This window comes from Alosa alosa, chromosome 23 (assembly GCF_017589495.1).
Source record: "Alosa alosa isolate M-15738 ecotype Scorff River chromosome 23, AALO_Geno_1.1, whole genome shotgun sequence".
In the NCBI taxonomy this organism is placed as follows: Eukaryota; Metazoa; Chordata; class Actinopteri; order Clupeiformes; family Clupeidae; genus Alosa; species Alosa alosa.
Window position 1 is genome coordinate 26,609,925 of NC_063211.1, and position 24,226 is coordinate 26,634,150.

Genomic DNA, 24,226 nt, shown 5'->3' on the forward strand with positions numbered 1-24,226 from the left:
AGGTTGTTATGAGGTAGGTAGTACACCTTAGATCCAACTCTAGCTGACCTTATCTTTTCCAAATCATGTAAATTATTGAGAGTGTGTGAAATAACCTCACATCGATGGTAATAAAATATCTAGGTTTAGTACCATGCAATTGGCATATCATGTAGGTTTGACTGTAACATTCATATCTGAAACTTTTCGGGTGCAAGTTGTGCAAGTTGTGCATGCACACTGTGGCCAGAGTGAAATCAGACGTACAAAGTGGGCAAAAGTGGGAAAAATAACAACGTTTCTGCTCAGAACTAACCTGGTGCGTGTGTGTGTGTGTGTGTGTGTGTGTGTGTGTTTGACGTCAACTGCTTTGGCAATATGTTTTATTTGTCATGCCAATAAAGTAATTTTAGAGAGGTCACAGGTCATAGTGTATAAAATATCATAGTGTGTATAGAGAGTGTATGTGTACAGGAGAGAGAGAGAGGGAGAGATTTGTGTGTCAGAGAGTGAAAGAGAGAGTAATGCATGTGTTTGGTTGCTAAGGAACAGCCTGGTGGCACTAGAATCAGAATGTCTCTTGTCCGTCAAAGTAAACAGCTGAGATGACAGTCATCTCCCTCTCTGGTCCACAGTACAGAGACACCGCCACGCACTCACACACACACACACACACACTCACACACACACACACACACACACACACACACACACACACACACCGCTATTGCTGACTTATATCTACAGCTTGCAGCAGGCGTGCTGGCGGCACTGGGGGCACAGGGAATATGACACCCGCAGTTTTGAAGAGACGCCAATCGCCCCCCTCACTCTTGATAAGGAAAAAAAGCCTAGGCCTACACGGCTAGGCCTACACGCCAAATAACAGCCTATACACTAGGCTAAATATAACTTCTCATTAACAGCACTACTACTAACCACAGCCATCTCGATTGCAAAATCTCACTTTCACTCTGCTAATAACAGTTGGATATCTGAAATGTTTGATCAGTTTGTCTGCGAACAACCATCATAAACTAAACGAGGCTACATGCTTCTATAGACCATCGCCTGCTCATCCCGACGTTAGCTATTACAGCACAGAGAGCAAAACCTCTTCTCAAGTCAACTCTGAACACATTTTCTGCTTTACACACATTTTGCAATTCAAAATGGCATTTTTCAAATGCAGTGAACACGGTTCTCTCTGCAAAAGGCACAACAATCTGACATAAAGCATTCATGACTGTTTCATGAGACATGACTCAACATTCATACCAAACCTTTGATGAATGTGGAAGACAGAACAACAACAACTTGTCAAAATAAAAGTCCAACAATCGCAAAGCAGCATTGCCTTTTTTGTTCCATAAATAAATATATTTTTTTACTCTGAATTGTTTGATATGCTGTAGTTTCAGTTCTGTATAGTACTTATTGTGTGCAACATACTGTAACAGTTACTTTTTGTACATATACTACACATTCAAGTATACTTATACACTTGATATAATTAGATATCACTATACTCACATAGAGTCAGAGACGGTTTCAAAATGGGTAATCATAGTTGTGATGACCATTCACGGAAAGCCAGCAACTGGTTAGCCTAAATCCGAGTCACTATACAGATGCAGCAGAAATAAAGAAATAAATCAAATGTGAAAAAGTGAAACATACAGTTGAAACACAGTTCAGATTGATAACTCAAGAAATCTACAATTATGTAATGAAAAAGTACAAATGAGCATATTTGTATTTCTGCTTACTGCACCTCAACAGGGAAGGGGTCAAGCTACAGTGCATTCATTCAAATGACAGGATCTGTGATTCTTAAAAAATTTAAATAAAATATGTAAGGGATAATGTATAGAACACCGGAAAATAAGTCCCAACAGGGCGAACAGGGTCTTACGTGGAGTTTATAGGTGGTCACTGAAGTCCAGTCTCACACTGTTTGTAATTGTACTTGTCTGTTGCAGGCGGAAGCACCTGAAGCTGGCTTCCTCCATTTCCCCTCTCTGCTTCCAGTCTTCTTTCCCCTGCAAATAACAGCAATTACGTCCCACTGGGCTCAGGATAAATCACTGTTGTTACATATGCCCCCTCCATGACTGTCCTAGTGCACACTTTTCCAGGTTTTCTTTGAAAGAGAGAGAGAGAGGGAGGATGGGCAAGGAGGTGGACAAAGGGAGAAGGAAAGGAAGGGAGAGAGGGTGAATACAAGAAACAATGTAAACTGTGGAAGAAGAGAGATGGGAGACTATTAGGAAAAATGGAATGGATTAAGAAAGGAGAACGACAGAGACAAGCAAAGAGGGAGCTAAAGAAAGATACCATGAAAGAAGAACATGAATGAGAATTAATATGCTGTTATTGTTGTGCTTTGGCAAACACTGTACCTACAGTACAGTCATGCCACTAAAGCAACATTGAATTGAATTGAGAAAGAAAGAGTGGAAGAGAGAGAGAGATAGAGAGAGAGAAAGAGAGAGATGAAGGAAGGAGAGGGAGAGAGAAAAAGAGATCTGAAAAACGCTGGAAGGTGAACTCTAAAGATAGCCAGAGTGCAGTTATTCTGTAGTTGGCTCTAAAAACAGACATCAGCGGTGACTCATTTTGTTTCTATATAAGGTGTATCCCTGTTCCTGCTTCTGCAGGGCAGATTAACTGAAGTTCATCCACAGTGCCAACATCTCGTCTCCCCTGAACCCCAAATATGTGAGAGAACCCCAGGGCCTGCTTCGGATTCAGCATCTCAACAAGGAACCAGAACTGGTTTGGTGAAGATGTGCAAACGCCTCTGATTGTAGAGACAGGCCTAGAATTTGAAAAGAACAAAAGCAATATATTACTGTGATCTAGTAAGCACTTTGTATTATGTTTCTTTGGCATTGCTGAATAAAAGAAACTTAACTTGACTCGACTTCATAGGGTTTGTGTTCACAGCCGCAAACAACTAAACTACCAACTATGTGTTGGCCTGGAATGACTAAAGCCAACAATATGTCCACATCTGTTTCTTTGTAAATCTGGTACCACCTGGTACAACTGCCAAGGCATCAAACATTCCTAAAAAACAACTCAAATGTAAAATAATTTAGGACAATACAGTCAAGTATGTTTCAGGCAAGAGGGTGTTGATGAAACAGACTCACAGTCATTAAAATAGCATGACTATTGTGACTACTATGTTGGATATGGTGGACATTGTATTGGATGTGTAGAATATCTGAGTTGGGTAGCTCAGACAGGATAGGTACTAATTTTACTCATTATTTCTGAACTGCTTTAATTGACACTTTTGGACCTGACGGGGAGAGAATGGGAGAGAGGTGCGGTTACATTTTCTCCCTTTTGTCCTCCTATCGCCATGTGTGCTGCTGTGCCCTCACTGCCATCTCTACAACACTCCCATCGCCTCCACCCAGAAGCCTGCGCTGCACTACACCCAACAGTCTCATTCCCACACAGTGCTAAACGTCAATTGCCTGTTTGCTTGTTTTCTCATTTTTGGCTGTAGGTGTGCCAAGAAGCAGAGCTTTAGTGCCTCACTGCTGATGAACTGCACTGGTGTGCAGGTGTCTTACAAGTGAAATGGGCTGCCTCCTCTCCTGGTCTTATGGATTGGGACACATACAACACAGCACTCAATCCTAAACCCAACACATTTCACTCCTGAACAACATTCTTGCATCACTGATGATTGACTGGAACCCTTCTCTCTCACTATCTTTGGTTTATAATTTAGTTTAAAGCCGTGTTGTTTAATATCCAACCTCTTGTCCCCGTCCCCATCCCCCCCACACACACACTTATTATATCAAAGCCTTTCTCTTTGTCCTGCAAGGTATTTTGCCATGAGAACTGGGACATCAACTCTGCCATACTCATGTACTCTCATACTGTAACACATCCTAGCCAAACTAGACCACAGTCTCAGTTTGAAAAAAAAAAGACCTTCACTGGAGGCGGAGGATTGGATACTCTGTGAAGGGATGGATGTTCTCTTTCTCCGCCTACATCTTGTATTCTCCCATTTCTCCTCATCAAAGCTGTCTTTCTCCATTATTACCCCATTGATCTGAGTGAGTGAATGTGTGTGTGTGTGTGTGTGTGGGGGGGTATGCCATAACAAAACCTCACTCAGATCAACCTCACGTCACAACGTCATACAGCAGGTGCACAATAACCTGTTTTCTCAGTCAAAGTTTAACAGTGACATCTGGTAACCATGATAAACATGTTCTCATCATACTTTATATTTAGTAACCACATCGCGAAAGTCTTTGCCAACATCAGCCACCCTAATTGATTAACAGACGCAGCTGTAGCCTGTGTCAAAACATCCAAGCCCAGCATTGCACTGTTGTATTGTAATACCTGGTCTGCCGCTAGGTGGTGGTAATGTTTTGAAGCATGTTCCGTGTTGCTTTCACTGTTTCTGTCTCGCAACAGATCTTAATCTAAATGCACAAGATTACCAGTCTTGTTCTCTCGCTTACATCCACCTACATTCCACATACAGCGCTAAAAAACCGTGGGTCGTTTGGGTTTCAGGTTTTTCATTAGAAAGAGAATGTAATCCGATGGAGCGGCTCGTTCTCTCAGAGGTTTTGTGCGCTTGTGAGCTTGAATCTGATCGAGAATTTGCATGCAAAGCGTCAGTTCTCCACTATGGAAAGTAAGCACTAGAAACCAAAAATAGTGTATGCTAGAGTGCTTCTCTGAGTCATTCACAGAGCTCTGCACAGAACACATCTTAAGCAAAGCTGTCCTTGTGCTTTAATCCATCCAGGTTTATCCAAAATGCTGTCTTATATGTTTAAATTAGCCTTTTACATATTTTATACTGAAATTAAGTTACCATAGAAACGAATTGCATATTTTCTCCTGGAAAGCTTTTCAAAGTAAGTTCTATTTCTATTATCTCTGTGATCTGAATCTGTCTAACACAATGTTGAGGCAAATTTTTGTTAGGTTATTTCTCTTTCACAAAAAACACTAAAATACACAAACAATCACACGCATGTGATTTGTGGTAGTGTGTGGCTTTTGAAGCCTCTCAACATCTACAGATGAGATACAGGATTTATTTAGCCTCACTCTGATTTATGGTGGCAACAAAGGACAAGTGAGGAGACCCATGTACCTGAGCCAAAATGACAGACCCAGGAGAGGGAGAAGAGGGGTGGAAAACAGGGGGGGCAAACAAAGCCGACGCGAGTGTGAACGAGTGTGCGCGCATCAGATGATGAGGGGTGACAACTTCAAATGGGTTACATGCCTGACTTCCCTTTGCCGCCTAAGATAATAGCGGGAACAGGCTGTGAGTGACTGGTTCAATACCAGAACGAGCGGGTTACCATTTATACATAACAGCAGGGTTGGAGGTGCTAATACCGTGCTCCTGTTTGAAGAAAGAAAGAGCAAGTGAACGAGTGAGCAAGAGAGAGCGACACAATGAGAGACAGAGAGGAGGGGAAGGGAGGGAGGGAGCAGGAGAGAGAAGAGTGCTTAAAATGGTGTTGACCAAGGATGTCATATTATTGACTACTCTGAGATGCTGGGGAGCCACTCGAGAGGAGGCCAACGGTGTGGCAAGTCCAGGAGACGCAAGTTGGAGAAGGGAAGAGGAGGGAGACAGTAGCCTGACGCACATGACGACGCCTGACAATAAGCGATAAGGAGGCTCACCTGAGGCTTGGCCAACACTCGACTGCCCTGGATCTCCACTGACACACCCAAGGGGTGTATATTTATACATGTCAACATGTCAAAAAGGCCCACACCACATCTGCTACACACACACACACTGCCACCAATAGGGTCACTCACTCACTCACACACACACTGTTTTAACCACTCACATGCAAACACACATTCACATGCTCTCACCACCATTCTTAAACACCTACACACGAACACACACACACACACACACACACACACACATAGAAAGAGGTCTACTATATCCGTCATCTCCATCACTTTAGTGGGGCTGTTGAGTCATTTTTCAAAATCGATTAAAGTCCATTCTGTTGCGCTCAGATACACCTCAAACTCACCCCTCCCCTCCACACACACACACAAACACACACACACATACAAACACACACACATACAAACACATACAAACACACACACACACAATCATTGCTTCCCTCTTCCTTGCCTGTAGTACGGCTCAATAAATGAAAGAGGAGCTGGCAAATGATGTTTCATGGTCTGACCTGCTCAATGACCCCTTCCATGTCTTGTGGCGGGGGCTCTTAGGAATAATAATGATAATTTTGGTCTAAATTGCAGCTTGAGAGCCAGTTGCCTCACATAGACTTCCTCAGGGACTGTGTTTCTCTCACTCACACGCTCTCTCTCTCTCTCTTGTTCTCCCTCGTCATCTCCTCTAGTCATTTGTGTAAATCTTCCTTTAGAGGACGGCCGTGACACATGCACACGCACACACAACAGTCATGAAAATACAGTGACATACACAGAAATACACAGTCACTACTGCAGGCAAATTACTCACAACACACACAAAGAAGGGCAATTATTCACTCTTACAAACACCTGCATTCGCACACACACACAGGCACACACACACACACACACAGGCACACACACACACACACAGGCACATTTTTTTTTAAAGAGATCTCCTTATCATCTCTTTAGTTTCTCTGAGAGATTAAAAAGTGTACTGTAAGTGAGCTTTAAATAATCTGCCTTTCAGATTTGTATGTGGACCTAATTTCTTTTATGGTGGTATGGATGTCTCAACAGAGTCACAGTCATGGTCAGTTTCACTAAATGTTTAGATATGTCAATAAAACCTCTCTCCTGGTGACTTTGTTGTTTAGGCATGAGGCACACATTTTCAAAGTAAAGAGCATTTAACTATCCTTTGACAAGAAGATTGCTCACAGCTGTTGTGGGAGAGGGGTAGCTTTGCCAATTATGGTAGACTAAAGTATACAAATGGTATACAAATATGGTAGTATAAGGTGCCTCATCTCATTTCTGTCTCAAACTGTTTCTGTTAGGAAATCCTACCAACTAAAATGTTCCTATGAGCTTTGCTGACCAAAGATTCCTTTTGGCCATATTTGTGCCCAGCACAATTACTGTGTCAGTTGATGAATCCGTTTAGCTCTGCGTCTGACTAGCTAAATAAAAGATGACTGTAAGTTGGGGAGGTGGGAAAAACAGGCACGGCTCTTTTAAATCAGTCAAGGGCACCCCAAATGAAGCGTTGGAGCAGTCCTTGATGGGGGTAGTCTTTGACCTTGTCATAATTACTCAGTGTTGGGTAGGCAAAAAGCCTTGGATGGGATTCTTGCAAGAAAACCTGAAGGCCAGATTGAAAGTATCGCCTGCAGTGGAAGAGGCAGCCTCGCCTAATTACAGGGTTTTCCCTCTATCAATTGCTGAGCAGTATTAAACACATTCTCTTTCTCTCTCTCTCTATCTCTCAGGCACACACACACACACCAAAATGATCTGTGTCAAAGGGAGGTTTTGAAAGGATATTTTAGCAAAGGAACCACAACAAAGACCATCACAGCTTCAAACACAGACTTGAGAAAATAAAGAAGATATTCCTCATGACAGAAAACTTGTTTATTTGTTGTTTTATTTAGTTCAACTCTATTTTGTTGCCTTTGGGCCAGGCACAAAGACAAGAAAGACTCGGTGATTACAAAGTACCGCTCCATCTCATGTTTCTGTTAGACAGCTATTTACACAGCAGTTTTAGAAGTATTCACAGTTAGTCTGTCACCTTCATATTTCAAACTAGCTTATGAATGTGTGATTTTGGAACAAGTGAGAGGTCAGAGACAAAGAGTGAGAGAAATCAAACATCTAGTCCCGTCCTTTTTAATTGCTGAGTGCCACATGAAATTCATACCTTACTTCTACCCAACTCTATTAAGCACATGACACATCGAAGGGAATCTTTACATGTACAATTCACATTCACATCTTTACATGTACAATACAAATGTACAAGGACAATATACAAGATGCACTTATTTCAAATGTTTAAAATTATAGTAATTATTGTAAGGATTTAAAATACTTTATTAATAACTTTTGATTACTGTATGCTGGGCAGATTTGTTGAATGTTTGGTGCAAAACTCTAAACATCAATTTCTATAGGCCTATCACTGCACCAGCAGCTCATTTAGAAAGCACTTGCATTCAAGATTGGATACTCGGCACAGCTCAATTCCAATTATCCCACAATATCCCTGGTGGAAAGCCTAAGCATCAAAATTGGTCATACTAGATATGTCAAAGGGCCATGGGTGTGTTTTCACATTGTCTTTTATATTGTGTTCATCATGTAGAAAGGTTGTTGTAGGCAAACAATAACATTCTTCATCACAGTAACAGTTTTATGGTATTTTTTAAATCGATCGTTATTTGATCAGTAATTTTCCCCTAACTTTGACCCAGCTATGTGATTCTACCATCGTACTGACATGCATATGTGCACACACACACACACACACACACACACACACACACACACACACACACACACACACTCCCTCCTCACAGAGGGACCATTATGATGAAACAAGACTATTTTTTCTGCAGTGTCAGTAATTACCTTCCAGTGGTAATAGACCTCTGGTCAGACAGATGGGCCTCAGCCAAGGCCATGTCGTGTGATCAGTACATGTGCAAGTGTGGACCTCCAGGTTTGTTTAACACAAAATGTCAAGGGAGCTGCCATGGTGGGAAGTGACAAGCAGGAGGAGAAGGCCTGGCTCCACACGGCAGGAGGGAATCATTAGGACCTCCTCCACACACACACACACACACACACACATGGAGGAAGAGAGAGAGAGAGGGAGAGAGAGAGGGAAAAAGAGGAGAGCATTGATATGATGTGATTAGGTGCTACTATTAGCATTTTAAAGATGCTGGTGCATTTTGGTGTCGTGAAGTATGCGAGAGTTCACTGGGTGCGGGGCGCGTATAGTATTAGCATTGAGACAACCTTGCATTTGAATGTAGAACGTTGCTGCTTCGCTACTAACTCACTAACTTAAGAAATCAATCTTTGATACAAATATAGAAACCCTATTAGGTCACCTATATAAAACACTTTTCCGTTTTCATCTGTTTTACTCCTGCTTTCCCATTGCCTGAAATAATGAAGTGACCCAACTGTGATGATATTTTCTCTGTAAAAAATCTCTTTGACCCATTTTGATATTAAGTAGTGCACGTTTGGGCTCCTTCTGTGACTCTGAACACAGGGAGGGGGAGCAGGAGGCGCCAAAGCCACGCTTCCATCTATAAAGACCGTTCACTCGCACAAACCAATTTGTCCCAAATCTCCCCTGGTGAGGTACGTGGAGGGAATAGACTTGGGAAGTGATAACACACTGTTTTCAGATGGACACTGGTGTTCCCAGTGGGGTCCACACACACACAGGTCCAGCTTTGGGAGTGGGGCTGCAGTGTAAACACAGTGCTGCTCTCCAGTGGGTCAACACCAACGTTCCCTATTGTGGGGTAACACTCCCCAAATTGGTCACACTTCGAGTTGACTGAAAGCTCACATTTGTAGAGCACTGTCTTCTGCAGTCAAACAACTCATGGCGATACAGTCCAGGCGAGTGAGTGCAGTGGAACATGAAAGAGCCCATGATTATAGAGTTCTGTCACCAATGACACATGACTCACAAAGAACAACTGATTGCAGCATACAAAGAAAAACGTGCTTTATGGCTCTCCTGGGTGCAACGCGGACATACAGTACATAGAGTGGATATACAATACAAGGATGTTAGCAATTTCGACTGTACAAAACGACCCACTATTTCTCCACATATTGGTGTCGACAGCCGATGCAATTTCTAGGTTATAGATGGGTGACATTAGACAACCATGTGCTGTGGTACTTTGGTAATCAATACAGACAGCACACAACGATACATTTTATTCCAATAACAGGGAGCTGTGCTTTCAGCTACACTGTGCATTGAGCGCCACTAATGTGACACAACAACAGCAGCAAAGTCGTATTTCTTTTACCCTTCTGCACCCTGATCACCTGACAAAGGAGGGTATTAAAGCATCCATACTTCACAACCTGTGACCAGAGCAGCAACTTCACTCTCGAAGAGGCACTAGCAATTAGAGAGGAAGTTATTTGCCTGTATTGAAATTTGACTAGCAACTTCACGTCTCTCGCCGTGGTGACTGGTGGCGTTAATAGCCTTGGTTTCTCCTCAGCCGTGTGTCTTCTCTTCTCTTGTGTGTCTTCACTCTTGCAGTTGTTTGAATCTTTCAGCTAACCCCCCACCCCCAACTATTTATTTCTTAATTTAATCTTCTAAACATTAATTAGAAAGTGCACTGGCTGTGGAAGGGGAGATGTGAATGTGTGTCAATCCAAGTCGCCGTCCTTCAATGATCTTTTATTTCCCAGGGTTTCGAACTGACAAAACAATAATTGGAATTCTTTTTTTGTGTGTTTATCTTACACCTGCAGGCTGAAAAAAAGAGAGAGAGAGAGAGATAGAGAGAGAGAAAGACAGAGAGAGAGAGTGAAACATACTTGCCTGTTAAATTGTTGATACTAAGGTGTTAACTGAGCAGTACCTCAGGAATAGTGGTTGGGGAGAGGGCTATCATGAACAAAAATGATTGGACACTCAATTGTGTGGTCAGTCTTAAGACTTGTCCCACCCAGTTCATCACACACACACACACACGCCCTGCTCTTAACCTCAGGTTGGCAGACAGTACATGTATTTTTTGGGTTCATTTGTGTGTTCACATTCACAGCAAGCACCATCTTCTGTACATTCTCAGTAGTTTCACAAGGCAGCAACCCCTGCTGCTCTGTCCCTGCCAGGCAACACAGCCCCGGCCAACTTTCGCTCGGCCACAAAGCACGAGGTGTGGGAGGACAGCTGTATCCTGCTGTGCAGAGGAAGGAGGGGGCTACACACACCTGACTCACACCTCCACGACCTCTCGGCCCCTGAACTCCTTCCTGCGGTGGAAAAAGCCCGGTGAAAACATGGGCTGGCGGGCGCCGACCCTGCATCATGGCAAGTCCCACCTATAGTAAGAGGTACATGGGCAATTTGTTTCTCGCTGTGGGGGAAAGAATGACTGCGCCCCCTGCCATTCACCGATGGGGATTCACTTTTCAGGAGAGTGTCCTGGCCGCTGCACACTGCTGAGAGTGAATATGGACGCTGGGCGTCTGAGAAGACGCAGGGCAGACTGTGCCGGGATTGTGAGGGATTGTGGCTGTAATGCATTCAGCGGTGGTATTTTGGGCGCCCTGTGCTCAGAATTACAAACTACTTCTGTGTGTGTGTGTGTCTGAGTGTGTGTGTGTGTGTGTGTGTCTGAGTGTGTGTGTGTGTGTGTGTCTACCACCCTGCTCCCCACCCTATCTGCCCTCTCTCCCTCGTACAAATGCCTCTGCTTCTGTGCAACACCAGTGCAAAAGAACAACAGAAGCAAGACAATAAGACATGGGCCTGTTTAACTAAATGTTATGGGACACTCAGGCAAGAAATAAGGCTTGTGAGGCACAGATATACATACATGAGCAGGAGACGGGAGGGAGAGACAAAAAGACTCAAAAAGGTGGGAAAATGACAGACAGAGAGAGGGGGGAAGGTCAGAGAGTTCATGTGCATGTGTGTGTGTGTGTGTGTGTGTGTGTGTGTGTGTGTGTGTGTGTGCTTGTGTGTGTGTCCCAAAAGCTGAAAATGGGAGAGATTGAGCAGTGTCCAGGTTTCTGCTCGTGCTCAGGTGATGGAGTGCCGATGATGGAATTTCATTTAGAATTCTTGAACTGGGCTGAACAGAGCCTCCATGTGAAGTAGTGGTGATTCACCTCAAACAGTCAGAGAGAGAGAGAGAGAGAGAGAGAGAGAGAGAGAGAGAAGAGAGAGAGAGAATGTAGAGAGTGGCAGAGACAGAGTGAGTGAGAGACTGGAGAGAGAACGAGAACGCAGAGTAGGAGGAGAAAAGAGAGAGAGAGAGAGAGAGAGAGAGAGAGAGAGAGGAAGGAGAGGAGAATGAAAATGTTAGGGGAAAGGGCAGAAGCATTGAAAAACCACCTCCTGTGAGAATGTCCCTGGCTGAATAGGGGAAAATCATTTGGTACAAAAATCCTTGTTCAAAAGAAATGAGGAAGAGAGCAAGAATGCAAGGAGAGAAAAGAGAGAGTTTTAAATGGTCTCTCTAAGGTGCCCAGGCTCCCGTTCTCATTACCTGGAGAAAGACTGTCGCCATTAAATTGAAATTTAATTTACGAAATTGTGTTTTAATGTAGCTATTCACTTCCATCCTTCCAAATGTGATTCCCGTCAGCCACGTTTCTTAGGGCCATTTAATTGGCCTAATGGAGAAAGCAGTTAATGGTGAGGCTCACACCACATGGTGCTGGTAACATTTCATCCAGGCCCATACAGCTTAAATAGGTTCCGGGCCCAGCCAGGGTGTTGACATACAGGTAGAGTGACTGATGGACACACACACCACACAACAAAAAAAGGTTTGGTCAAGGTTTTCAATTTTCTTTCAAGAGCCATCAGCAATGGACAAAAAAAAGCACAAATAAACACACTAACATATGTATGGCTAAAGGTAGGCCTACTTGCAGACTGCCCAGGCAGTGCAACAAACAAACAGTTGGTTGCAGTCTTTAGAATGTTCAGAAAACAAACTTCTAATTCTACACTTCCCAGACAGTAATGAAAAAGAATGATGTTTTGGATATGTTAAACTCAAACAGCAACAGACTGATGGTACACACGTATGCAAATGTTGGTGGTGTTGGAGTTTGTTGGGGAAATGAGCTAACACCTTGAGAGACAGTGGGTTTGAGCAGAGAGAAAGAATGAAATGTTTTAAATGAATAAAAATCCGAAGTTGCCAAACCTTTGGCAATGCTAGCGTCTGCTATTACATCAGTAGTGCCGAAAAATCCTAGCAGCGTCTGTCTCTACTTCCTGCGGAGGCTGAAGAAAGTCCTCCAGTGGGCCGTGACGACCGCAGAAAAGACCATCAGAGCCCCCGTCCCAACACTTACAGAACAGAACTGCACAACAAACACTGTAACCAGCATTGTTGCAGATCCAACCCACCTCCTCATGTGGCCTGTCACCCCTCTGCCGTCTAGTAAAAGGTTTCGGAGCAGTAGAACCAATATGGCCAGACACTGCAGGAGCTTCTTCCCCCAGGAAGTCAGGCTCCTCGACACCTCTCTCACACCAAGAGTCTGTAAACAAATGAACCTCCACTCCCAGACTGTTACTGTGCATTGGGCACCTACACCCACTACCCCATAACCTCTTACGCTGCCATTTCACACATTGATATCCAAGTTACCCTCAGTCTTCTGAATATGTTCATGTTATGTCATGTTGTCTGTTCTGTTGTCGCCTAAAGCACTGTGATGTCTACATCACAGTTTATGTAAATGTGTCTATACTTGTCTGCATCATGGGCCACAGAGAAATGCTATTTCAGCCTTGCTGTATTCTTGTGTATGGGCAGGCTGGAAATAATAGGTCTTGAGTCTTGAGTTTAAATATATGAAATAGGGCAAAAAAGACAGGATGGGAGGCAAAACAAAGAAAAGAGGAAGGAGAGAATGGGAGTGGGGGTGATGGGAGAGTAGTAATTGTTTTCCATCAGAGCTCATCGGCAAACAGCTCAGTGCTCTTGTCTCCATGACAGAGACGTATGCTTGAAGCGTGTCAGGAGGAGAGAGAAACGACAAGCGAATGACAGCTCCTGTCACCATGTTCAAGCCGACGCATCAGGGGGAAAAGGTTGTGCCTAAGGTCAAGGTCGGGCGGCGACACATTGACAGGCCATGGAGGGATGTTTAACAGGGAGCCAATATCAAGCTGGAGAGTGACCACCCAGTGCCTCCCAAAATAATCAAAGAGACAGATAAAGAGAGACTTTCATGGAGGGAGGGCAGATAAAGATAGAGAGACTTTCGTGGAGGGGAGGGCACCTCAAACATAGCCATTTCAACATATGGTGAATTATTAGAAGGAAAAAAGTAGCCACCAGGGGGCCATGCCGCGCTAGTGTGTCATTGAACTGACGGTATGGAGCGTGGCTGTGTTCTCTCGACCGGTCCACGGCGTGTGCTTAGAAATAGATCAGTGAATGCAATCTACTCACCCATGGAAAGAGTAACAAGTCCGATAATAACAGTGATGAGATAGAAAGCTGAAATAGGTGCGTTGGATAAATGTTCACTGACAAAACAGTGCCCAGTCCTTGTGGATACATTTAATGATATACTGTGGCCAAATGAAATTTATTTTCTATCTAGACGTAACACTCACATTGATGTTTACTTTTTCAAAAGAGCTTCCAAGTGATTCTTTCAGCCAATATTAAGAAAAAGTCACGGAAAAAAGTGCGTGTCACACTGACCCCAAAACGCGCGGCACTTAAACTGGATCGGCGACGTTCAGTGATTAAACTAAACTTCTGGATAATGAAGTTTACCATGCAGGTAGCCTAATTGAACAGGTCCGTGGTCTTCATAAGCAGCATCTGAGTCGAATCAATAAAGTCAAGACTATTTGAAAATTGGATTCGTATAAAAAAGTCAGTTTGTTTTCTTTTGAACAGTTCTGGCATGTCGCTGAGTTTGTGTAGCCTATGACTTTTACTATACGGTTTATCCTGCCTTGTCTGTTAGCAGTAGTTCTATTCAAATAATATTTAGATATGGCTTGGGCTATGATCGTTGGTTTAGTCACCGTTAGCCTATCCAGGTAAAAGAAGAAAATGCTCCAAACTCAAACGTAAGCAAAGTAAAACCCCAGTGGATTTGGTGCCATCGATCAGACATTCCGTTTATTAGTCCTATGCTTCACTGACGGAAAACGGAAAATTACCCAACGGACAGAAAATATCGTTGGCCGTTTACAGTGAACCATTTCAAACGTCGCTTTCACATCTCGAGATGTGGGATTTATTTGAACCTCCGTCTCAACGCGTCAAACCCAACTGAACAAATCACGTACTCACAAAACTGATGTTCAAATCCCTCCTCCAAAGCATCCACGATGATAGTGATTGGTGGGCGACTCGAAGGCCGCTACTCCCCCTCTGCTCTCATTGGTTGGCAGCGGATCAGTAACAATGTTTAATGCACTATGAGGTAAAGTGAGTTAGTCAGTGGCAGGGGTTGAAAGAGGGAGTGTGCCTCAGTGCAGAGAGAGTAAAAAAATTAACCGCACAGTTGTCAACAGCTGACGTGACAAGCGAAGCCCGCACTCGGCTTTGACAAGACTTCTGAAGACGCACCACGGACCGGACTGGTTGACTGCGCTTCTGTCGCAAAGCAAGTGTGGACATACAGCACTGACAGACAAGGACAATGCTATCACGGGGATGTCTCGAGTCGCGTCAATGCAGCATGCGAGAGGACTGATCACATTGCCAATATCCTTCTTCGTGGATCTAATTTTTCCGTCTTGGTATTCACATCTCTCATAAAGATTCTTCAGGGGAAAGCCGTGACTCACTGCATAGCCCACGGAGCCGAGCGAAGGCAAGTCCCTGCATTCTAATAAGAGAGGGGTATACAGGAGAGAGGACGCGGCTCATTGAAATTACAGGCAGAGCTACTTTTCTGGATCAGTTTGACTTCCATGTACTGTAGCGAGCATCAACCTGGGCTTCTATAACACCTTGACAGAAACAGGCTGGCGCAAGGGGGATTATGAATTGTATTTTCATGTATCCGTCTCTCTTTTCAGGGTAGCCAACCATAGGGTAAGTTTATGTCTTTTAATCAACACGTAGGCTACTCCACAGCAAAGCTGTGGTGGTGGTTCAGAGACTGTTGGGTAGCTGGCGTTCCAACACCGCAGTCAGTTTTGCTCTGTTGAAATTGGGACCGTGTCAGAATGGATGCAACAGCTTAAGGAAGCCACCGAGCCTCGCGGGGATGAACAGTGACGGTAGAAGTGTGTCATTCGTCTTTATTGTCTTTTCTTCTTGTCATTTTCCTCCCTCATTTTTTGCTGTTTGGGGTTGCGTTTGGATTCCATTAAATGAAGGGATTATGCGTGTGTGCGCGTTAAAGAAGCTTATTTTAACACATTTGTATTCATCGGGTTGCCTCAAGACGGTTTGCTCAAGAGATTGCATTGGTTAAGCATATAAGAACGCTTTAGAGGAAAATGGATTTACATTGACGTTACCATTAGAATTACCTAAAGAAGTGTTGGATTTCTGTAGCTTTTGTGGAATAGAGAAGTCACTTCATAGCGAAATGTGGATGCATAAATTAACCTACATGTGGAGAAGCCACCAGAATACCAAGTAGCCCACATAAATCTGTTTTGAGGCGTCTGTGTTCTTCTCAAGGTTACATTATTGACATGCTGTCTATATCCTCTTTGAAAGAAGGAAGAATTACGTTTTAGCTGTGCATTTCGTAAAGTCGCAGAGGTGAGAATGCGCATATCAGAGCAAAGGTGTTGCCTTTCCATCTCTGCCTGAAACGCGGCATTTGGATCATTTGCTTGAATCTGAAATGAATTGCAGATCAATTTATTCAGAACAAATGTTTTCTTCTCTCTGTTTTTCAGGCGGAGGGACGCAGTACGGCTGTTTCATTTGGTGGAAACCGGATTGTGGTGATGCCTCCGATGAGTCTGGGCGCTCAGCAGAATTTAAATTAGGTGTTCAGCAGCACTGTTTGTTGTGGAGAAAAGGACACGACAAAAATCATCACGGGAGAAAAGAAGCGGACATTTAAATGAATGAAGGACAAAATGACTTTATACCTTTCTCGTCATGAAGTGCTCTCCCCTTCCCGTAACTGAGTGGATAAATCGCCGGTTTGCCGAGCAAATCAACAGGTCGGCAGCGTAAAACGCATCGGTATCAAGGGCGCACACGCTGAAGGGATGTATCTTTCTATTTTGTTTTTCCTCTGTTTATGGGCTCAAGCCCTAACTCTGAAAAACTTGAACTATTCTGTTCCCGAGGAGCAAAAACAGAACACTATAATCGGTAATCTCGCCAAAGATGCTAACATTGAAATAAATGTAACGGGCCAGAAATCCAACTTCAGGGTGTTGGAGAATTCTGCCCGGCATCTCGTAGACGTGGACCCCACGAGCGGACTGCTCAGGACTAAGCAGAGGATTGACAGGGACACGTTGTGCCAACGAAACCCCAAGTGCCAGCTCTCCATGGAGGTATTTGCCAACGACGCAGAAATATTCATGATTAAAATCGAAATACAGGACATAAACGATAATTCCCCCTCCTTTCCCAACGACGTGATTGATCTTGAGATCGCTGAGAATGCGGCTCCAGGCACTCGCTTCCCCCTGACCGCCGCGCATGACCTGGACTCCGGGGAGAACGGGCTGAAAACCTATCAGATCACGCGAGATGATTACAGCATCTTTTCTTTGGATGTAAAATCAAGAGGAGACGGAACTAAATTCCCAGAGCTGGTGATTCAGAGGCCGTTAGACCGGGAGGAACGTAGCCATCACACACTGATCCTAACAGCCATTGACGGAGGGGAATATCCCCGATCTGGTACCATGCAGATTAATGTAAAAGTTATTGATTCTAATGATAACAGCCCGGTGTTTGAGCAGCCCTCCTATGTGGTTGAGGTTCCTGAGAACACCCCAACGGGAAGAGTATTGATAGATTTAAATGCCACAGATCCCGATGAAGGCAGTAACGGGCAGATTGTTTATTCATTTAGTGGCTACACGCCAGACCGGATCAGGGAACTGTTCTCTATAGACCCTGAAACAGGTGTCATAAAGATTCAGGGGAAAATCGACTATGAGGAAAACCCAATTATAGAGATTGATGTCCAGGCAAAGGACCAAGGGCCCAATCCCATTCCTGGCCATTGTAAAGTCACTGTTAAAGTGTCGGACAGGAATGACAACTGGCCGTCCATCAACTTTGTGTCTGTGCGACAGGGGGCCATCAGCGAAGCGGCCCCCCAGGGACGGTCATCGCTCTGGTGCGAGTCACAGACAAAGACTCAGGCCGGAACGGTCAGCTCCAGTGCCGCGTGCTGGGGAACGTGCCGTTCAAGCTAGAGGAGAACTACGACAACTTCTTCACCGTGGTGACGGACAAGCCGCTGGACCGGGAGCTGCAGGACGAGTACAACATCACCATCCTGGCCAAGGACAACGGCAACCCGCCACTCAACTCCACCAAGTCCTTCACCGTTAAGATCCTGGACGAGAACGACAATGCACCGCACTTCACCAAGCCTGTATATGTCATGCAGATTTCTGAGAACAACGTGCCTGGTGAGTACATGGGCTCAGTTCTGGCCATTGACCCTGACCTGGGCATGAACGGAACCGTGTCCTACGTACTGCTGCCCTCTAACGTCAGCAGCGACTCCATCCAGACATTTGTGGGGGTCACGGCCTCCACAGGTGCCATCTATGCCCTGCGGGCCTTTAACTACGAGCAGACCAAGTACTTTGACTTCAAGGTGCTGGCGAAGGACTCGGGCTCACCCCACTTGCAGAGCAACGCCACGGTGCGCGTCAACATCCTGGACGTCAACGACAACGTGCCCGTGATCGTTCTGCCGCTGCTGCAGAATGACACGGCGGAGATCCACGTCCCGCGCAACGTGGGCATCGGGCACATTGTGACGACGGTGCGCGCCGTGGACAACGACTCTGGCGAGAGCGGGCGACTCACCTACGAGATCACCGAGGGCAACGAGGAGCACCTGTTCGAGATCGACCCGACCACCGGTGAGGTCCGCACCGCGCACCCGCTCTGGGAGGAGGTGGCGCCGGTCGTGGAGCTTGTCATCCGCGTTTCGGACCACGGCAAGCCGTCGCTCGCCGACAACGCCAAGCTCATCATCAAGGCCTACTCGGGCACCCTCCCCGAGGGCGAGCCGCGCATCAACGCCGAGCGGCACGGCTGGGACATGTCGCTGCCGCTCATCGTGACGCTCAGCATCATCTCCATCATGCTGCTGGCCGCCATGGTCACCATCGTGGTCAAGTGCAAGCGGGAGAACAAGGAGATCCGCACGTACAACTGCCGCATCGCCGAGTACTCGCACCCGCAGCTGGGCAAGAGCAAGAAGAAGAAGATCAACAAGAACGACATCATGCTCGTGCAGAGTGAGGTGGAGGAGCGCGACGCCATGAACGTCATGAACGTGGTGAGCAGCCCGTCGCTCGCCACCTCTCCCATGTATTTCGATTACCAGACGCGCCTGCCCCTCAGCTCGCCGCGCTCCGAGGTCATGTACCTCAAGCCGGCCGCCAACAACCTGCCCGTGCCGCAAGGGCCCGTCGGCTGCCACACCAGCTTCACGGGGCCCGTCACCAGCACCACCGAAACCCCCACTAACAGGATGTCCATCATTCAGGTAGGCACCACCCCACGCGCACAACTCACACACGCGCGCGCATGCTTGTGATGGGTTGTGCTCGCTCCAGGTCATGCACGCACACACGCGCGCAACACACACACACACACACACACACACACCCCACTGCCCCTTAACTCCTGTCATTCCTCAATCACCTGTTTCTGCTGGTCACCCACTCCCCTAACACACACTCACTCACTCACTCATGCCTGCAGCTGCTAAAATGTCTGAGCACTCTAACACATACACATGCAGATACACTCACAATGCACAATCATCAGTGGTGGATCCAACATACACAGTCACCCACAGATGCATAAACACATTCACACACACGCACGCGCACACGCGACGCGGGGGCCTAGTCCAGTCAGTCTCTGTCCCAGGTTCTGGTCGATATGTGCAGTGCAGTAGGGGCAAAGCTGGAAATGTCCAACTCTTAAGCAGAAATAACATGACAATAACAAGTGAATAATGCATTCTTCATTTCGCCGTGATGCGTCTATTCATCTTTATTGAAATCCTTCAATTGGCTTGTGTAGTTTTAGGGTAATGGATTTGGGTGGAAATCTAGCAGGGTGTGTAATTTTGTTACGGAGAGGCATTGTGTAGTCGTGCTCACTGGCACAGCCAGACAGTTATGATACATGGGCTGGCTTAGCCGTGGAGTTGGGCTTGTTATTTAATAAATGCCAGAATGCACTGATTTGCCTCTCGTTCAGAAAATGTGTACAGCCATTTCACAGCAAATGAAAAGAGCCTCGATCAATGAGGAGCTTCCGGTGTCTACTGCTGCTGCCACTGTTGCCTCACAGGGGGGGGTGCACAAATCCTCCCTCTCTCCTTCTTTCTCCCTCTTTCTCTCACTCTGCCTCTGTCCCCCCTTCAGCATCTCTCTGTTTCTCTCTCTCTCTCTCTCATCTGCCTCAGTTCTGCTTTCTTCTTCTGCCTCTCTCTATTCTTTCTCTCTCCCATTCCATCTCCCTCTCTCTCTCTGTCTCTTTCTCTCTATCTATCCATTTTTCTCCTCTTTTCTCCCTCTCTTCCTGCTGCTCTCCAAGGGGAGCTCTGATTGTATGCAGGATGAAATCACATTTGTTTATTTTATTTTTAGATCCTCCGCATGGCTCTCCCTATAAATTGATACCTCGGGAGTCGGCCGAGGCCTTTGCGCGTATGATCTCTCCTGAATCATTAATAGGCGGAGCGCGGGATGTTGGGATGTAAGCAGTCAGGATAGTGTGTCGCCCAGTCGATTCCCAAGAGCTGATGGGATTGTTTTTCCCTGAAAAGAGAGAGCTCCCCCCTTTTGTCTTGTTTCTTGTGTTTTTTTTCTCCCCCCACCTTCGCCAGTGCTGATGCTTATTTGTGCCGAAAGATTTGGCTAAGCCGCTGAGTATGTGTGTGTGTGTGTGTGTGTGTGTGCTGGGGAAGGAGAGGTGCGCCTGTGGTTGAAAAGCGTTTGGTGACTGTCATGTCAAATGAGCGCACAGGCTCTAAAGCAGTCGGAGTGCACTAGCAGCTGGAGCCCAGCTAGCCTCCCAACTTAGCATTTACCTCTTTCACAGCACATCTGCCAAAAGGGCTTATTATTTGCAGTCACTTTTTTTATTGAAAGGACAGAATTGCGGTAGGCCTACCAGTGGGTGTTTCCTTTGAATGTGTAAGTGTGTGTTGAGAGTTTGTTCCGAGCTTGTAGTTCTGCTGTCTTTGCCACCATTATATTAGACACATTTCAGGCAGCTTTCGTCGACAAGTGCTCTCCAGGGTATTTGACAGTGTGGGTGTGTGTGTATGTGTGTGTGTCTGTAGGCTACAAGCTTCTGTGTCTATGGGCTTGAGCATGGCTCAGTTTGTGTGTGTGTGATTGTCTGCATTCTATATATTCTGGTCCTCTGTGCAATTGTGTGTGTGTGTGTGTGTGTGTGTGTATCTACTGTGTGTGTGTCATTAGTACTTCTATGTCTATGTGCATGGGCACAGTTCAGTGTGTGTGTGTGTAGTGTGTGTGTGAGAGGAAGACTGAGAGAGAGAGAGAGTGGTTTTCAAAGTATGTGTCTGGCTGTCCCATTGTGTCCAGCTGTGGGTCACATTCTGGGGGCAGAGCCGTTAGAGGCCAGCCCTCCTAATAAGTGAACAAAATAATTGGCAAGAGCTCAGCCCCACTGGCGGCCGATCCATTACTGATGAATTACCTCAGCAAAGCTCAGCGCCATGGCCCCCACGCTTCTTCTGCAGAAAACAAACCAGGAGGGAGGGAGAGAGAGAGAGAGAGAGAGGGAGGGAGTGAGTGAGTGAGGAGAGAGCGAGAGTAAACGAAGGAGAAAAAGACCTCAGCATTACCTTGCCCTTTGCTGTTGCCCTCTCACTCCTGCAGTAGAAAACAAACAAGAGCAAAGACGGAGGTAGACACACAGAGGGAGTGGAGGAGGAGGGGGAGGGCAAGAGAGAGAGAGAAATCTTCCAGCGCTGGGTCCCCTCTAGTTCGTCCTGCATTGTATTACGGGCGCTCGCTCCAGAGCCAGTAGCCGAACGCGGGGATCTAGTTTCTGACAGAGGAATATAATACCGGCCTCCTTCCTCTGTAGACCCCACACACACAATCCCTTTCACAAACACACAAATACACACACACTTCCCTCTCTCTCTCTCTCCGCATACACACACACACCCATATCCAGGCTAGTGGGTATCTGAATCAGTTATGGGAAAAACGTCAAGAAACAAAGATAAAACCCCCGGCCCTCCCTCCACCCAACCCTCCGTGCCTCCATCGATCTGGGGGTGCGTGGGGCGGGGCGGGCCCCCAACTCCCCACATCTGTCACCGCTGCCAGCAGCTGATGAATAAATAAAGGGATATAAACAAATAGGAGCAGACGGAAAGAGAGAGAGTAGTGAGGGGTAGCAGGGCTTCGGGCAGCAGGAGAAGATGTGTGTGTGTGTGTGTGTGTGGCATGTCCACCAGCAAGCTGCCTCCGTGACAGTGCTCTACAGGCATACAGTAATTTGGGTGAGCTTGACCGGAGCTTGGCCCAAGTGTGGAGAGGGGAGATGAAGCGCGAAACAGAAGAGGGGAAAAAAGAAAAAAGAGGGGGAAAGAGAGAGAGAGAGAGAGAGAGAGAGAGAGAAGGAAGGCAGGATGGAAGATGTGAGTGAAAAGGAAGAAGAGAGAAGAGGCCTCACAGCCTCACGGCTGGCTCCAACACAACAAGCAGCGTAATTTCATTTTGGGTGGAGGGAGACGGATGGTTCCTAATGATGCTTAATTCTGCTTAAGGCACCGGGGCCATATTACTTAGCCATTGAATCAGGGTTAAGAGTGATCCAAGCCTCCATTCCTCAAGAGAAGGAGAGCGGGTATTCTTTATTCTACCACCAACCGGCCCCCTACACCCCCAGCCCAATCCGCAGCAGAACCGCCACCACCCGTTGTCTTTCTCTCTTTGCCTGAAAAGCCATTTAGGATCCTGGTCCCCTGTGTCACCTAGCGCATAATGCTGCCTCACATTGAAAGCGGTGTCATAATTAAAGGAGTGACTGGATTATAAAATCATATTTGCCTTGCATGCTTTGGTCTGATTATTTATCATAACGCGCTCGGCATCGGGTGTAATTGTTTTGCATCGTAGTTGCCGTGGCAGTGTATTATTTATTACGATTTGAACGTCTCTGCGCTTTGATACACTACTTGAAACTGGGTCCCTTGTGTCTGGGATCGCAGTGGAGTGTTTCTTTGTATAATCCACCAGTGGCTGGTGGTTTGGAAAGCTCGGGGTGAGGCAGGGGGGAGCGAGGCTGTTCCAGAGTGGCCTGTAGGTGGCGACATTCTTCCTCACCAGTGGCTCAGGGCTGTCAAGCTCTGAGAAGAAGAGACAGAGGATAGGGATTGGAAAAAGGAGACGGGATTTTGGGAAGCATAGAGGGATTGTGTGTGTGTGTGTGTGTGTGTGTGGGTGGGTGTGTAGATATTTTTCCCTGCTGGCTTTAGGAGGGTGATCACAGGAACAGCGGGAGCCTGGTCACATTCCCAGTCCTGCACAGTGAGGCCACTGCTTCAGTGCCTTACGCTCAGGATCACACTGCAGTCACACACACACACACACACACACACACACACACACAGACACACACGTATACACATTGAAGGGCACCAACACACATCAGTAGACACATGTTCACGCATAGACACACACAGTATACACGCACATGCACACACACACATACACACACAGGCACACTCAGACACACAACCTTTGTTTATTAAGTTGTTCTGGAGAGGTCAATTGACTAGGAGAGGTCAAGGAGGGCACATGGGACTTGTAATTCATTTGACAAGGCAAGGAGGGCGGCAAGACCAGAGGGAGTTTGGAGGGGGTGGTGGAGTGTGTGTGTGTGCGCACGCACGCCTGTGTGCAGGATATGGTGTGTGTGTGTGTAGGGCGAGAGAGTTTCTCCTCTTTACACGCATCATTTATAAAGGTCAGCAGAAGCAGAGAGAGTGGGCTTTCCACCCCACCCCCCCCCCCACTGCAAACACACACACACACACATGCACAGGCACACACTGGCCTTGCAAGCATACACACACATGGACACATACACACACACGTGCGCGGACATGTACATGTACACATGGACACACACACACATACACACACACATACGCTCACATGTACACACACACTCACATGTACACACACATACCCCTGAAGGATGTCCACGATTAGACGTTGAAGGACCTCCCCATGGAGTCCTTCTCTCTCATTAAGCAAGATAAGCACTGGTCAGAGAGGAGTTGGGAGAGCTTGTTG

The 24,226-nt window shown here is 46.2% G+C and overlaps 1 protein-coding gene across 1 annotated transcript in view; it reads left to right on the forward strand.

Moving 5' to 3' along the window:
- Positions 1-15,584: 15,584 nt before the first annotated feature.
- The window catches only part of pcdh17 (protocadherin 17), a 70,758-nt gene continuing 62,116 nt past the window's right edge, over positions 15,585-24,226 (forward strand). The window contains 3 exon segments of the mRNA XM_048234979.1: positions 15,585-15,785; positions 16,607-17,993; positions 17,996-19,410. Coding sequence (XP_048090936.1) covers positions 16,928-17,993; positions 17,996-19,410 — 2,481 coding nt within the window. The 5' untranslated portion in view covers positions 15,585-15,785; positions 16,607-16,927.